This window comes from Vigna angularis, chromosome 9 (genome assembly GCF_016808095.1).
Source record: "Vigna angularis cultivar LongXiaoDou No.4 chromosome 9, ASM1680809v1, whole genome shotgun sequence".
NCBI lineage: Eukaryota > Viridiplantae > Streptophyta > Magnoliopsida > Fabales > Fabaceae > Vigna > Vigna angularis.
In genome coordinates, this window is record NC_068978.1 from 3,169,623 (window position 1) to 3,187,312 (window position 17,690).

Sequence of the window (17,690 nt, forward strand, 5' to 3'; positions counted from 1 at the left end):
TGCTGTTAATGAATCTCGCAAGCTGACGTATAATATGGAAAAATTGTAGTCCATTGAATAAAGGTTTGTTTTATAAAAATTAATAAACTGTGAAGTGTTATGAGTCAGATTTTTATAATAATTAATTAGAATATATTGTCAACATCTAGTCATAGATTGTCTTCTTCGATAAGATTATAGATTCTTATAAAGATATTAAAGGCCATTTAAATTTTTTATGAAATTGCTTGATATTTTAGCATATATGGCCAGAACATTATATTTAGGCTTGATTATATTTTGTCCTATTCATTTTTGTTTAATTCCGTTCCATTATTAATAAATGGTTAGTTTTAGATTCTTTGTTTAAGGTTGATCCAGGTTATATTTTAAATTGTTACCAAAAATATATTATAAAATATATTAGTTTTATTATTTGATTGTTTTGTGTTGTTTTTATTAGAAGATAGTTAATATTTTCTTAGTTATAATTTCACTTGAATCATGATTGAATATTCTTTTGTAACCATATACAAAGTTGGAACTTTCAATTGAATTTTTAATAAATTTTTATGATTTAGGAGAATATAATAAAACTATAATTTTACATTGATTTAATTTAATGATTTCTCTTCCTCTGTATCGTGTGATATTTAAAGGAAAAAATTATATGCTAGAATAAATAGTGTTGTTTTTATTTTAACTAATCAAATATTATATAGGTTTAATACCTCTTTTGATCCCTTAAAAGAGGGGTTATGTTCCAAAATGGTCCTACCTTTCTTAAAAAATAACAAATGATCCCAACTTGTGAAAAAATAAATCAAGTTACGGCGTCAAAAATGTACCGGTGGCAAAAACTTAATGAGTTGTCATCTTTTTCTCATACATGACACATTGAGGTAATATAACGTGTCAATTTTAAATTAAAAAAAAAACAAATTGCTTACCATACAAGCTTCATCTTTCACCTCTAGAAACGTTAGAGGCACAAACTGCCACCGTCAACACCTCATACCATCGCTAAGGCTACCAGCTTCTTCCTAACATCTAGATCACATTTTCCTCCTCCATTTGCCACTCGAAACTAAAAAACCATCATCATCTTCTCTGTCAGACTTTCGAAAAAACTCAAAAACAAAAAGGCGAGCTCCTCCACCAATCTCCTCCTTTGAAACCTGCAAGAAACCGCAAAGACCTAAAGAAACCCAAATCGAGCCTCATCAATAGCCACCAAGAACCTGCGAAAACCAAATTTTAGATGAAAATTAATCACAGGACAGAAAACCCCAAATTAGGAACCCTAATCGGGAGTTCATCGCGAATAAAAAAATGCCAAACCCTCTCGTAAAAATCACCCAACCGGGGTCTTTGATTGTTAAAGCTAGGGTTAAGGAGACTCCAAAGTCAGTACGCGGAAGCTCATCATTTTCACCTGGAGAGGCATTTTGGAATGAGGCAATTTTACTTACTGACAGTTTGTGTGTCGTTTAATGAAACCCATACACCGACGGCCATAGCGCGTTCCCATTAGTCGCCTTCCCGCCGAGCATCTCTGCCACTCTCCGGTCGAACTCCCCGCTGTTCCGCAGCGAGTTCAGTGCCACCAACCCTCCGATCAACTTCTCGTTGAAGAAAATCTGCAGCACAGAACCAGTCCCCGTCCTTTCGCGCAACTCCCTCTCCCTCTCGTTGAACACGTCATTTAGCCTCACACTGCCATGCAATGACATGAATTGGACAAGTCATTATGTTTTGTCCAGGGAGGCAACTGCACCGTTACATTTTTGACGCCGCAAAAAAGATTAACTTGACCTGTTTTTTCATAACTTTGAGATAATTTGTTTCTTTTTAAAAAAGGTAGGACCATTTTGAACACAACCCCTCATTCGAAGGACCAAAAGAGGTATTAAGCCTATTGTATATTCTTCCTTTTCCTAAATTATAAAATCAACATCATAAAAATTTTAAAAAATGAAAAAACAGGAGAATTAAATATAGATTATTAAGATTATACCTAGAACAAAATATGAAACATTTTTTCTCTTTTCTTCTTATCATTGTCATGAAGATAAGATTTGATTTATGGTTAAAGGGAATTTCTTTTCCAACTAACATGATTTTTTTTTCCTGAATCCCATAAAGATAAATTTCTTATTTAAAAAAAAATTAACTGTGTAAAATGATTTTTTTGATATAAAAAATATTTTTTGAATTATCTGATGTAAGAAACATTAATTTATAAAAAAAATTCAAATCATGTTATGTAATTTAAAAATCCGGTTCTTTTAATATGACTTCCAAAGTATATAGTCTCTAATATCTTTTTATTCTTAAGCTTATTCATAATACCGCACATATACACATAAGGAGTGGCAGCGGTAAGGGGCAATTTGATCTCTTAACCTCTCCAATGAGGTGCACATGAAATAATTGGGTTGCAGAAAGAAATGACCAATTGTTTCGTAAAGTATTTAAAGGTCGTTGGTCCAATAAGAATTTTGAAAAAAAAAGATTGGCCCAATCAGAAGGTGTTAAAAATGGGCCTCAAATAATTATTCAATCTTCTTTTTTCAGACCTACTCTTCTCTCTCTGGGGGTTTTCGACGACATCTTGTGACTGTGTTTTCCGGTGAATTAAGATCGTACCTTGTTTCTCTCTCTTGTTTGATTCTTCTGCTTTACCTTTGCTGATTACTCTTTTGTTGGTTATAGCGGAAAATAAAAATGGGTATTATTGAAAAGATCAAAGAAATTGAAGCCGAAATGGCTCGGACCCAGAAAAACAAAGCCACAGGTACTCAGTTAGTATCCTCTGATTTCATTCGATTAGTGGAATTCCCGGAAAAAAGTGTTTTCTTGCTGGGTGTTTTGTTTTTTCTCTTACCTTTTTAAATAATTCTTTGGCCTTGTGGTCTAATTTTGGGTTCGGATTATTTTCTACGTCTTTGTGTGTTTAGTATTTTCGTGATTATGAATGTACTTTGATTTTTGTATCGTGCAGAGTATCATCTTGGGCAGCTCAAGGCGAAGATAGCAAAACTAAGGACACAATTATTGGAGCCTCCGAAAGTACGTTTTTGTAGTTACTGTTTATATCGAATTGTGGTGCTGCACCTGATATGGTTCACAATCCAAAACAATATGATATTGATTTTATACATTTTAGCATTAGATATCAGGTATTTAACTTATTTTTGGATTGTGAGGTCGATTTTATAATTTGTAGATTAGAAAAGGAGGGAAAGTTCGTAGTCCAATTTTATGTTATGACAGTATTTCAGCCTTTGCTAGTTTAATGCACATAGCTTATACTTTTATTATTTTAGTATTACTGTTGAGCTACTGAAGAATTTATGCTGCTGTCATCAATTCATTAGCATACATGTTTAAATAGAGAACAGTAACAAATGCCCAGCGAGAGGCCATTGGTGGCTTTCCTTTCTGGTCTTGTTTTCACCAGTCTTGCATTTTTCTTAACAAGCAATGAATTTTTCTGGATTCCAGAATTCTTCCTATCTATTCATTTTGAAGTCATCAGTAGGAAGAACAAGAATAAGATTTTATAGTAATGTTCTGTTTTTGTGTGAAAATAGTATTTATGGATGGAGAGGTGATACTGGATTCTTTTATCTGAAGCTGCCCCATAACTTTTGAGTGAAACTAGTTTTTTATTGACTTCTATCTGCGGGTAGCTTAGCACAACAATTCTTAGTTGAATTTTTCTTATCAATTTACTAAGCAATTCGTCCTTTTCAATTTTTTGCTTCAGTTTGTTTTTTTATGTTTTTCCTTTTTCCTTCTTTAGGAGATCTTGTTTTGTAATCCTCTTTAGGTCTGTTGGTATATATTTTTTGGTTAGTGCTTGTAGTAGGAGGAAATATGAAAATAAATGAAATAAACTTCTCCACAAGTTAAAATTTTCCTATGTATAAGTTAATAATCAGACTTCTGGAGAAGCTATGAGAGAGTTTCTACAGATTAAGTTTTGCATAAGTTAGTTTTAGCCTATGAAGATATTTATTTCGTTTTTCCTTTTTAGTTTTTTCTTTTAGAAGTGTTTATAAAAAAGTTTACTCAAACGTACCCTTCCTTCCAATGTTAACCAACTGTGATTTATGATAACTATTGTACTAGGAACCTGGTTAGTGAATCGTTTACTTGGGATCTGGTTAGTGAATCTCTTATTTATGTATTTCGAAATACCTAGGTTTATGGTCGTGTCTGCCACAGCTTGCTATTCCTTGGTAAATATTTTTTGTAAGTTGTGGTATACTATCTTATTATCAAATTCTGTGATAGGGTTCTAGTGGAGGCGGAGAAGGATTTGAAGTTACAAAATTTGGCCATGGACGTGTTGCGCTGATAGGATTTCCAAGGTTTTCCTTCTAAAATATCCCTTTGCCTTTAGTTTTACTAATTGATGTATTTTATTTTATTTACTACCATTATCTAGTTGAATATAGTTGGCATTGGGCTACATTTCCTTGAATGATTATAATTTGGATGGGTGTATACGTGTTTTAGGCATCTGCTTACACTTTATTTAGGTTAGTTAAACTGCTTAGTGCTAACCCTTTCCATTTTTTACCTTTCCGTACTCCAGTGTGGGGAAGTCTACTCTTTTGACAATGTTAACGGGCACACACTCTGAAGCTGCATCTTATGAGTTCACAACTCTGACCTGTATTCCTGGGATTATACACTATAATGATACTAAAATTCAGTTACTCGATCTTCCTGGAATTATTGAAGGTGCTTCTGAAGGCAAGGGACGAGGGAGACAGGTAAAACTAATATTGCTGTTTTCTATCATTCCAGGGATATGGTAGTGTTTTATTTTTTTCTTTTTTCCTTTCATTGGTAATCAACATGCATATAGTGTTGCCGTTAGATTTCCCAAGGCAGCAAACCGAAGTATCTAGTGTCTATTTAGCAGAATGTGATGTGTTGGAGAGTTGTCTTAATTGCTATTACCCCCGAGTATACTTTTTTGCAGCCTATTAGAATTGGTTGCCAGCGTATAGGGAAGGATTACCTACAAAGTCTCTGTCAAGAAAGGTTTAATGAAGCATAGGAAATTGCAACATCAAAACGTTAGCTCTAGGGGGTTGAGATCCCACATTAAGAGATATGGCTATTATAGTGTTTATAAGGCTTGGGTTATCCTGACATTACAAGCCAATTAATTGTGTGGGGTTGAATTACACACATTGTCCTTAATCTAAAGATGATATCAAAGCTTGTCTTTAGATCTAATGTCACACTTTAGGTCTATCGCCTTGGGTGTATGTTGGAAAGTTCCCTTGATTGCAGTCACCCCTAACCTTCCTTAATTGTGGCCCATTAAAGTTGGCTGTCAATGTCTCAAAAAATGCTACCTGTGGAGGGTGGTTGATCAAAAGGCTGGGTGAAGCATTTTATGGTACCAACTTCTGAGATGGTGACTGGTGGTTATATAGTACATGAATAACAAGTTCCTCCATATGACATATTTCTTATCATGGTAGTCGGATTCCGAATCATATCCCGTATCGGAGAGCTTAAATTTTGAATTGTATTGTGAATCGTACTATTCATAAACATTTTATAAATATTAAAAAAAAATGTAACATATACTTAAATATATAAGATATATAAATATGCAAAGAGACAATTAATTACCAAACAACCTCATAGTCAAATAGAGTGGTTGTATGTATGTGTATTTACCACATAGTTTCACAATTTCAGCAACACAGCCTTAAAAAAAATGTGGTTGCTGCATAAGATGCCTTTAACTTGTAGTCTATTTGGTGGAATACTTTCAAAATAGTTCCAAGTAATATCAACCTCTCTTTTTGATTTACCCATGTTTGAAGCAAATGCATAACCAACACAAAGCTAAAACATTGCACAAAAACGTGAGAAACCTCCCTGCACAGAACAGAGAACCACTGCACCACCATTGCACCACCGTGCAACCACCACTGCACTGCATACGCTAGATGCATGAACGCAGCGAACAAATGAACAGATAATCATTGGCGTGTGCAAAATGAGAGATGAGAGACGAGAGAGGAGAAACGTGATTCAAAGAGAGATGAACCTTAGTCGGTTACAAGGGCGCGGAAAAACAAAAGGAGGAAAATTAGGGTTTCAAATTGGGCTGGTCAACCTGACCTGGTTTAGAAACCCATATTGACCAATATTGCGAATCGAATCATGATTCGTGCGATTCTCGATTCAAGCAAGATTTGGGAGCAAAAACGATTCATTCCACAATTCATATTGCGGAGTAGCTGAATCGTATCGTTCTATTTGTATTGTTAATCGTACTATACTTATATGTTTTACAAAAAGGTTAATCTGTCCATACAAGGTCCAAAATTTCCTATAACAAACGTCCTTCCTTCAGAAGCTGACACCTGGCAGCTTGTTGAATTTAGGACTCCCCCAATCGTAGGAGTAGGTTCCCAAGGTTTGAACTCGGTAAGTTGGGTTCATTGCAAGGTTCTGATACCATTGTCACGAAAAGGTTAACCCGTCCATACAAAGCCCATAATTTCCTATAACTAACATAATACAATGGTTCTTATATCTCTCATATTTCCAAAAATTCTGAAAATCCCAACATACATTAACCGGAGATATGACTAAAGTAGTGTTTGTAATACTCAGGCAGTTCTCATCTCGCAAAATGTTTTTACTGAATTGAGTTACACTTCAAATTTATATAATGACTCTACGTTCTTTTCACGTATTGTTTGGCTTGTTATTAACATTGTGGGATTTTTGTTTTCTGAATGTGCTCTCAGGTTATTGCTGTTGCTAAATCTTCAGACATAGTGCTGATGGTTCTTGATGCTTCCAAAGTAAGTGTCGTTTTACATTTTCTAGTGCAGTCTTTCTCTCTTTATGTCGTTAGTATTTCTAGTTGATAAAATGATATGTGGGTCAATGCAGCAAACTATTATTTCAGCTACAGATACTAAGTAGCTAGGAATGTGTTAGCTCAAACATTATCATTTAAAATACCCAACAGGTTCTCCGAGAACTAAGCTAGTTGCTTTTTTCATTATACAATTTTGCTCACTGGCACTGCCACTTTTATTTTTTCTTTGTATATATATATTCACTAGCAATTCTCTGCCATCCTATTACGTCAGATAATAATGCATAGTGTTTCCTACCTTGTGTTCCACGGAGTGAATAATAAATGTGAGTTCTACATATTTTCAATTTTTTTCTTTTCTTCTCATTCCTGTAAAAGGCCTCCTACCATGCAAAGGGTACAGCAGCATACCACAATGCTCGTGTGTCTACTCACTATAAATTAATGTTGCATGCAAAATTGATTCGGTCACGTTTAGATAGATTAATTATGTTTAAATTTGAAATTCAGAACTTTCAATTTTCAAGCCATGACCTTTTATTTGTGTTTCCAATGTGTCAGAGTGAGGGTCATAGGCAAATATTGACCAAAGAGCTGGAAGCAGTAGGCTTGCGATTAAACAAGAGACCACCTCAGGTAAGATTGTGTGCCAATATGTTGGAATGTGTCATGAAACATGTATTATATACAGCATATAGGACCAAGTTGGATTTTTATGTTTTTGTCATCACTTTCTCATTAATTTGGAGCTTTATGTTTCTTGGAAGATATATTTTAAAAAGAAAAAGACGGGAGGCATTTCATTCAATAGCACTTTGCCTTTGACTCATGTCGATGAGAAGCTGTGTTATCAGATCCTGCATGAGTACAAGATTCACAATGCAGAGGTATACCTCAAACTTTAAAGTATGCAATTCCTTCTGCGGACCTGTAATCATGGAACAATATGATCATATGCAGTTGTAATTATCAGATTGTGTAGGCTAGTCTTGATTAACTGACTTATATCACTGATGGAATCTCATCGTGTTGATAATTTTGTAATTTCCATTACTATTTTTTTTGGTGAATTACCACATTTACTATAATTTCATTGATATTGGATTTCTATTACCAACGTATGTAAAGGGAGTTAACTGACAATTTGACTTTCAGATCCTTTTCCGTGAGGATGCTACAGTAGATGATCTCATAGATGTCATTGAAGGAAACCGAAAATACATGAAGTGTGTATATGTGTACAACAAGATAGACGTCATTGGTATTGATGATGTGGACAGATTAGCTCGACAACCCAATTCTGTTGTCATTAGCTGCAATTTGAAGGTGGGTTAACATTTTCACTGTCTGAAGAAGAATGAGATACCATAAGGATTTAGCAATTCCGTTTTTATTTTCTTTTTGTCCCTTTCAATATTTCTAACACAATTTATTTTTTCTCAGCTGAACTTAGACAGACTACTTGCAAGGATGTGGGACGAAATGGGTCTGGTTAGAGTTTACACAAAACCACAAGGCCAGCAACCAGATTTCTCTGATCCTGTGGTTCTTTCTGCTGTATGTTGCATTATCTTTATCTGTCCCTTATTCTATTTAAACTAGCTTGAAAACCTTTGGCTCCTATGTTTTTTAATCCTGCAATCTATCAGAGATATCACTTTCTCTGGCAAAATATGTTTTAGGATAGAGGAGGCTGCACTGTAGAAGATTTTTGCAACCATATTCACAGAAGTTTGGTGAAGGATGTCAAATATGTTCTGGTCTGGGGTGCTAGTGCAAGACACTACCCACAACATTGCGGTCTTAGTCATAATCTTCGTGACGAAGATGTGGTTCAAATTGTTAAGAAAAAGGTAAGAAAAGCCACCCTTCATCTTGTTTTCTGCTGTCTTACTGATGCTTCAACATTGTTCAAATTCTGTTATTGCTACTCGCTAAACACCTGTATATCTGTGTTGTTGAGAGATTAAATGTGACATTATAATATGTATATGTGTGTCTGTATGTGTAAGTACATAATATGCGTGTATCTATGTATTGTTCAGGAAAAGGAGGAGGGAGGAAGGGGAAGATTTAAATCACATTCCAATGCACCTGCTCGGATATCTGACAGAGAGAAGAAGGCACCACTGAAGACATAATGTGTTATGTGAGACTACCTGTGATTTCATTGATTTGCCTGGTGGATGGGAAAAATGACCAGAGTTGATGATACATCCAAATCAAAGGTGATAGCTCCTCCAACATAGGGTTGAATTTTCCTATGTTTTTTGCCACCCAAGTGTTGTAACACCACCCCTCCCCTGAAAAAATAGTTTTTGTCTATTATGAAGTGTGCGTCTATGACTTGAAGAGAAGCAGAAAGTAAAGGAAACGGGCACTGCATCTTAACAATTTTTGCATTGTTTTGATTATGGATAATAATTAGATGTAGGACTATAGGTACTGTTGGTGTTATTTTCTGATGAGATCTGAAGTTTCATTTTTATAATTAATACGTGATAACATTTAAGATAAAATTAGTTATAAAATATTTTTATGAAACTTTAGATGAAAGTATACATTAATTTACTATTACGTATATAAGATTAATTATAATTTTAAGTTACCTAAAATAAACGAAGTAAATGTAATAAAATATAGAGTTCAAGTGCCTAAAAAAGTTAGTCATAAGGATGGCAAAATGAGTCAAGTTCGAGGAACTATGGTTTGTTAAATAAAAACAAAGAGAAAAATGAAACCCTTGAAGAGACTAGTAAAATGGACTTTCTAGCTTAGTAAAATGGACATTATAGTTAGTTTTTCTTAATCTTAAGACTTATAAAGATAAGAAACCTAACATATTCTTTGATTGGTTTTTTAGATTGTTGTACAATAAATAATTTAATCTACCTATTAATAATAGAAAAGAATAATCTCTTTAGAAAAAAAAAATAATAACATTTTGGTAAACTCTGAACAATAAAATTACAGAAGTGTTATCGTTTAGTAGTAGGAACAACCTTTTAAAGATTTAGTTGGTGAAGAAAAAGTTGTAATAAAAAAAAACGTGAATCAATAACTAAATTATTCGAATAATGTTTTAGACCTTATGTCCAAAAAAGTTAATTAAAATAGAAAAAAATTGCATAGATATATTGAGGTTTTAAAAATTAAATATGATATTATGTCCCCTTAAAACCAATATATAAACTAAACTATTTTTCCCAAAATAGCTTTAAGCCATAAGATTTAGGAGTGATGTTGAATTAGACATTGAAAATATTAAAAGAAATTTAGAAAGTTTAAGTTTAGAATAGTTGTTTGTGAACACCTTAGAATATTATGAAATTAATACTGTAACAGCTCAAAAATAGTATTAACAGTACTATTAAATGAAATGCACCTATACTATAGTAGCATTTGGCAAAACAAAATAGCTACTCGTGTATATCACCTACGTTATTCTATACTCTTGTGAAAATTCACTGTCATAATATATCAACAATAATATCAAAACAAAACCCATAGGTAAGCTAGAGATAATTTGAATCTTACAAGTTTTAAATAAATTAAAATAATAATTAAAATTTAAATCACACATAGTCATCATCCAAACTTATTATTTGTTATCATTAATATTAAATTCATAGCATTGTCTATACAAAACAATATTTACGATTCATAATCTCTTCTCTGTAACTGATGTATTGACTAAAGAGTAAATTCTACTTCTAATGAGTTTGACTATTGCAAATACTTTATAAGAATTTCATCGACTCTTACAACTAACATTTTTTCTCTATTTGATTTTAAGGATTAATAGAGTTGTAATAATCTTATTTTATCAATACATCTCACACAAACCAATACGATGATGTTCCTTTAGATATAATTAACTTTACAACTTTTACCTATAAATTTTGTACCAATATAAGTTTACTCTATGTGTGAAAAAAAAATCGTAAAAATAAACTTTGTACAAAATTTATTTTGTACAATTTTATGTACAATGTGTGAAGAAGACCTAGTAAATGTTACTTTCTATTTTTGGCTCAATTCTAATAATAAAAAAAAATTACTAACTTATCCCATAAAATCATTTGTTCTTGATTAATTTCTAAGTTCTCACGTATATACAATCATAAGTGTAATATTTCATGGATCAATTAAAAAGTTGGTGGTATAATTTACCTAGAAGAAAAATAATTAGTGTTAAAATAGATTATAGTAACTTTATTATATACCATAATTCAAAATTTTGTAATGGATGCAAATATATTTATAGAAAGGGTTTCAAGTCTATTAAATATTTTTGTAATTCTTAATAAAAATGTATAATATATATTACAAATATATTATAAAAATTGTTGTAACTTATATTGGACAACAATGTCCCATTACAAATGTTATATTATCAAAAGTAATTCTTAAAGAAGACATCATGTATGAAATTTGGGGAAATTAAAGAATGTAATCTTTTATCCACCTGAGTAATTAAATATCACCAATCATTATTTAATATCTGTCACAAATTTTACTATATACGATTTTTTTTTATCATCTAATTTTAATTACACTAGCAAAACCACATTATAAAGAAGTATGGTATCAGAAAAACAAAAATAGCTGCAGTTCTAGTCATTGCCGACTCAAAAGAAGAATAGAAGAAAAATCGAAAGAAGTCGTCTCAATATAGTATTTAAAAAGATGAAAAAGTATAACCAAATTCTAATAACTATTTGAAAATAATGGAATGATCTTTATAGAATATTTAATTAATAATAAAAGTGCATTGCAATCTTATTTAAGTTTTAAAATAAGTTTGAAATTTTGAGGATCTTCACAACCTCTTAAAAGCCAATTTTAATTAGAGCAAAAAGCTAATAACAGAAAAATAAAACTAAAAAGCAAGAGTTTCAGTTCTGCAAGAAACGGTTCAAAACAACTTGCAACGAATCTAACAATAAAGTCAAATATTAAAGTTTTAATAATGCAAAAAATCTACTCCAAATTTATTGGTCAAATTTTAACCACTCCTTTTCTTTAAATCTTTAAATAATTTAATGTTATACAGATTTAAGCTACCTAATTGAAAGAGACTTTTCATACGTTTGTGTTGATTATTTTGAATTTTAAAATCTTATTTGAAGTTTCCAAATTATTAAAAAATATTTCTCTTATATCTCAAAGTTCTGTAAAACATTTTTTTTAAATTTATCTACAAATTTTTATTTTACTTAAGTTTAATTTTCTGTCTCCCAATTTTATCTAAATATGATTATGTACACGACTTATTGCTCAGATATATTGATATGTAAATTATAACAATCAGAACAAAATATATACACAAATTTTTGTTGGGATAAATTTTATTCGTGTATTACTAGATGGATCATTAGCTTCATATAGAACATTAAGCCTGTTTTCTAAATTTGGGAAAATTATTTTTTATATTTTAGTAAAAGATACAGATTAATGCAGGCAACAACAAGCACAAAACTCTGAAGTTGTTGGTAGTCTGAAAATAGAATGAATTTTAGTTTTTTTTTTTAACAAATACTAATACTATATGAGTATTTTTTTGGACCACACTACAACTTTAAGTTATTAGACCCTGCCTACACAATTATTTTTAAAATTTTTTTAATTAAAATTATAAATTTATCTTCACAATCTGTATAACAAAGGTCAATGTTTATATTGAGGTAAACATTTCTTTGTAATCAAAGGATGATAATAAAAACAATTGAGGTTTGGCTTCTGTTCTATTATCTGCTTAAAAAGTATAATACTCAATTTTTTTTTTCTTTTTAATTATGTTTCTAATCCTTAAATGTATTACATAATTATTATAAATAAGAAAAATAAAAATAATGAATGTTATTTAGAAAGGTAAAACTAGTTTCAATACAAAATCTGGTTTCTTTTGAAGTAGACAAACAAAAGGGAAAAAAGAAAATGCTCTGCCATTGATTGTAAGACCTGTCATTTGACATGAGATATCAATCTGTTACTCCTAAGTTTGAATGTCTGGTATGAGAAAGTTTACATCCTACTGTCACATGTTTATTATTAGTCATCAGTTTAAAATACTGTTCCATTTTCTACAGTTTTATCTGAATATTTGAATAGAAACAGACAAGCAAAATAAGAGAATGAAAAAATAATAATCTTTTAACTGTTTCTTCTTTCAAAATATGTTAAATTTTAGATGAAAAGTTGATTGTTGATTACAGTGCATTTGTCTAGATGATAGTTTTTAAAACAAAAAAAAGTAAGAATGTATGCTTTAACTATTCCTTTTATTTTAGTAACTAAAGATAATAATGAAATAAAAGAAAATCTGATATACTTGAATCAGAGGGATAATAAAGACTAAGACTAAAGAGAATTAAAATCTTATTTGAATTACATTAAAGTTCTTTCTTTAACTCTCTGTCATAAAGCTCTTTATCTAAAAAAAGATCGTGTGTGGATGGATCCTAAGCTCTCAGGATCAGATGAGCCTCCGAAGGAAGACTTTCAAGTTAATTATTGCTACTTTTTCATGTTTGGTAGAATGCCACATTTGCTTATTCTAGTATTCTTACTGCAACCATTATGTCAATAACATCATAAGTCCACCCAAAACCCAAAAGTGTTCCTGTAGAAGAATTCCAATAATATTTCATGTGATTAGGATGTAAACCCAAAGGCTAGTCTTAGTCTTGTTTGGTGAACAGAATCCAGTAAATCATCTATGGTGGCTTTCTTTCCACACCACCAAACATCTCAAAAAGTTGTTATTCATTAATACTATTGAACATGCTCTTGCTTCTCCAGACATGATGAATCTGAGGAGAACAAATGAGCAAATCATTATGAAGTGATAAAAGACCACCACAAAATTTCTAGATTTTAATCCTTGTAGTGTGTTGGTTAAAGACCACAATCATCAACATATGATGACATTAATCAAGCAGTAAATTAGTAATTGGATCTCAGGTATCAAATATCCACGAGGAAATCAAGTAACAGCAACTCATCAAACGATTAACATGCAGAACAAATGAATAATACTCCAAAATTTACCACTAAATATCAATATCAGTGAGATCTAAAAAGTTCAAGCTGGGAAACTTGACTAAATGGTCCGTGAACATGCTTCATTTCACCAAGTTAACAGAGTTACACAAAATCACAATTGTATGGTCCTCAAATTGATGCTACTTTCATAGATCAAATGATTAACTAAATCTCTGGCCCTCTAAACATAAACCCAATATGGAAGACTTGGCACAAAAATAACTTTAGAGGATGTTACTCAGTTCTACCGAACAAATTCCTTCCAGAATCAGAATAAACTTGTTGATTACAAGAAAGATCAAATTCAATCAATTAGCTGGATCTAATTCTCTTCTGGTTGACTTTTCCATCAGACTTCAAAGTCCCACTGGAGTCCCCTTCAGAAGAAGCTTCTCTGGACTTGGTAAAGGAGTTAGAAAGATCAGCATAGAGATCAACCACCCTTCTGATATTGCTATTGAGTTCTCTGATCAAACCCACATTTCTACTTAGATTATCAGGCATCTTGGACTCCTGGTTTTGGTTTATCTCATTGATCAGCAACCGGTTCTGATTCAAAATGTCTTGAGCTTGCAATAAGCTCTTCTGAAATACCTGTAAAAGCCTGCTATCTACTTGTGTTGAATTGCCTAGCTCTCCAAATATATCACCGTCCATCTCAATTAAACCAAGGATTCAGTTAACAAATAACCCTGCAAAAAATAACTATAACAAGTGAATGAAAAGCCAAAACTTAAAACCCTGATCAATACATGAAGAAGAAAAAGAGACAAAAGGGTGTGAGAATTCTTACAAAATTAAAATACAAGAGACAATCAGATAGGAATAGGATGCTTAATCTACCTGACTGCAGAGGAGAAAAGGAATTTAAAAAGTTGATCCAGTTGGAACAGGAATTTTGGGAAACACAATGATCAACAACAAGCATACTTTTCCCTATTCATTCCTCTATCTCCTAAGCAAGCAACCAAAATGGAAGGAAGGGTTTGCATAAGATTCCAGAGACCCATCAAAAGACATCATCAAGAAGAAATACTTTTTTCTCTCTCACAGCCCTAAAGCAAGGGACCCTTTTCCACAAGAAAGAACCTTTTGCTTTTACTGTTACCAATGAAATCAAGAGGGTACAGAGGAGGACACAGTGACACACACAACACAACACAAACAAGCACCTAACCACCCTAGTAGTGGGAATCCCAAGAGCCAAGTCAATATCAATAAGTCTTCTTCGCCTTCCAATAAAATAACACGACCCAGTATAAATAAATATGTATATATAATAGGTTGAGTTGTACAATTTAAATTAAACAGAGTTGAAGGCTGAATCGAACAGACCCATCAGACCCAGAAGCGAAAAGATGGAAACTTTTGAAGAACCCAGAAATGCGATCTCACCTTGAGAAAGAGGAGCATCCCAGTAGTGGTAAGTGACGTGAAAAGGAGAGGGGAATGTTTGGAATTTTGTTGGGGTTGAGAGGAAAAGAGATATTTTGAGGGGAAAAAGAAAGAATGGAATATGAGGAGCGAAGAAAGGCCCTGAAATGATGGAGAAAAAAACAAGGAGAAGAGATGATGGATGATATGATAGCGTTAAAATAAAAACCTCGTTTACATCAACAACAACCGCAGTGAGTGTGTGTTGTGGGCACAAACTGAACAGCGCAGCACTTAGACAGACAAGTTTGCTCTTGCAAGTTGCCCCACACCGAAGCCTTATGCCAACACCACATGTGTCACATGTAACATATAACATCACATTTACATGCCTCATGCTTCTTGTCTATTAACTGCTGTATTGCTTTTCCCTTCACGGATTTCTTCTACAGCTATTTTTTTTTATCAAAAATCATTTTAAATATGTATATATTTATTGACAAATCTTATGAAAACAGATTAAAATTATACCAATGTGTTATATTAGTCTTAAATTTATAGTATTGATAAAATACTGTCAAATAATTAACTTGTTTATGTTAAATCTTGTTTGGGATGTTTTTTGGTGTAAGTTCAAAATTTTCAAAAGTTACTACCAATTTTAAATTTATGATGATTAATGATTTATTTATTATTATTTTCAAAATTTAGCGGAGTCTCTTGAAGTTAAATCAACTTCTTTTTTATTAGATTATTTTAATCAAATTATTATAATCTAAAATATAATTTATGCTATATGCAATTTTTTCAACCTAGAAAGGATGATGAAATAGTGATAATGTTAATAGAGGTAGATAATAGTAATTTTAGATATGGACGCCAATAATAACAATAATCGAAATGTACTTGATATGATAACAATGTCAATAATAATAAGATAGTAGTAGTAACGATTTTAGCAATTATGGAGGTAAAGACTTGTACGAATAATAATGACAAGAAAAATAATAGTCATAATAATTATAATAGTTTTGACTCTAATAACATGGTATTAGTGGTAATAATGATTAAAATATTTTTTTATCAAAGTAAAAGTCTTTTCTTTTAAATAAAAATAAATTTGCAAAAAAAAAATGTTTAGGAAAAATGATGTAAAAGTATCACACAAATTGCATTAAAAATAATTTCTCGATTTCTTTTTTAGCGAGGGTGAGCGTAAGTAGTAGGAAAATGAGAGTGACTGTAAAATTGTTTTTAGAAAGCAGTGAAAATAATTTAAAATTGAGATTGAATTAGAAGTATTGACAAAATATATTAAAAAAAAAAGAAAGATATACTTATTAAGAATCTTGTTAGGCAGTGCTATCTGTGACGTTATATAATAAATTAAAATAAATTATAAAAAATTACATAATAATTTATTAAAAAATAAATAAAAGGGTTATTTTTTATACATCTTCAGTATTCTACAGTTTCCATTCATTAAATTTTAATTAATTATCATTTGTTAAACTAAATGACACAAACATGGCTATTAAATTGCATCCTATTTATGTAGGATTTTCGATCTTTGGGCTTTCGGCTTCCTATACTATTTAGAATAGGAAAATTTGGAAACCTTTTTCTGCACCCTTGAATTTCTTTCTACACCTTTTTGAAATTTTTCATTTGATCCTTTGTTGTTTGTATGGGTCTTTGATTTGGAGTGTTTTTTTTTTCTTAATTGTAAGATCTCAAAGTCTTCTAAATTGACCAATCCGTAAGTCTTCTAGATTATCCTTAAGAGAATATGTAAATTTATTATTTCTTTAATTGTGTATTTTAGAATTTAAAAATAATATTCTAAATAATACAATCGGGAAACTTTGATAAAAGCTAAACTTTTAGATTGGCCACTCAAGAGGTAAAAAAATTATTAATTTGAATTAGTCAAATAAAAAATAAATAAAAAATATATATTTTGATTTTATAATTCAAAATATTGTATAATATGATCCAAAATACAATATCCAAATTTTACAACCCAAAAACTTTCCTGATCATTTGAGTCTTTCGCACAAAACCGTATAAAGAAATATTTTTAATATTTTTCACTAAAAAAACACTACATAAGTGCAGAAAGAAAAAAAAACCCTATTTTAAATATTTAAATTTTAAATTTTTTACAATTATAACTTTTATTTATTAATAATGGAAAAAATATGAAATATTTTGCTATATATTTTTACTTTTTCTTTTAAAACATTCTAATGAGAATATCAATTAACATAACTATTATTGCCTTCTCTCTTCTTAACCAAACATAACATTTAATTAAAAAATTTGTCCTCCCTCCCCTTTTTCTCACCATTGAACCCAAAAGTCCTAAGTAACCTAATCCACACTATTAAGTATTAAGTAAGTACTATTTAAAGGA

General features: G+C 31.2%; 2 protein-coding genes across 7 annotated transcripts; one reads left to right on the forward strand and one right to left on the reverse strand.

The window, feature by feature from the left end:
- The first annotated feature begins 2,482 nt into the window (after positions 1-2,482).
- On the forward strand, positions 2,483-9,321 carry LOC108319305 (developmentally-regulated G-protein 2). Its single transcript, XM_017550397.2, has 12 exons — positions 2,483-2,611; positions 2,695-2,776; positions 2,984-3,051; positions 4,282-4,358; positions 4,586-4,766; positions 6,777-6,833; positions 7,415-7,489; positions 7,621-7,740; positions 8,009-8,179; positions 8,297-8,410; positions 8,536-8,706; positions 8,899-9,321. The coding sequence occupies exons 2-12, from the start codon at positions 2,707-2,709 to the stop codon at positions 8,992-8,994; spliced, it is 1,200 nt and encodes a 399-aa protein (XP_017405886.1). The 5' UTR covers positions 2,483-2,611; positions 2,695-2,706; the 3' UTR covers positions 8,995-9,321.
- Positions 9,322-13,954: 4,633 nt separating this feature from the next.
- On the reverse strand, positions 13,955-15,604 carry LOC108319319 (protein ELF4-LIKE 4). Of its 6 annotated transcripts, none has more exons than XM_017550417.2 (3): positions 15,296-15,604; positions 14,694-14,747; positions 13,955-14,592 (listed from the first exon to the last, which is right to left on the reverse strand). In XM_017550417.2, exon 3 carries the CDS (start codon positions 14,555-14,557, stop codon positions 14,213-14,215), a length of 345 nt encoding a protein of 114 aa, XP_017405906.1. In that variant the 5' UTR covers positions 14,558-14,592; positions 14,694-14,747; positions 15,296-15,604; the 3' UTR covers positions 13,955-14,212. The 6 variants fall into 6 exon arrangements, with proteins under 6 accessions (XP_017405906.1, XP_052724816.1, XP_017405908.1 ...); XM_052868856.1 differs by having other exon boundaries at positions 13,955-14,605; XM_017550419.2 differs by lacking the exon at positions 14,694-14,747 and having other exon boundaries at positions 13,955-14,605.
- Positions 15,605-17,690: the final 2,086 nt, after the last annotated feature.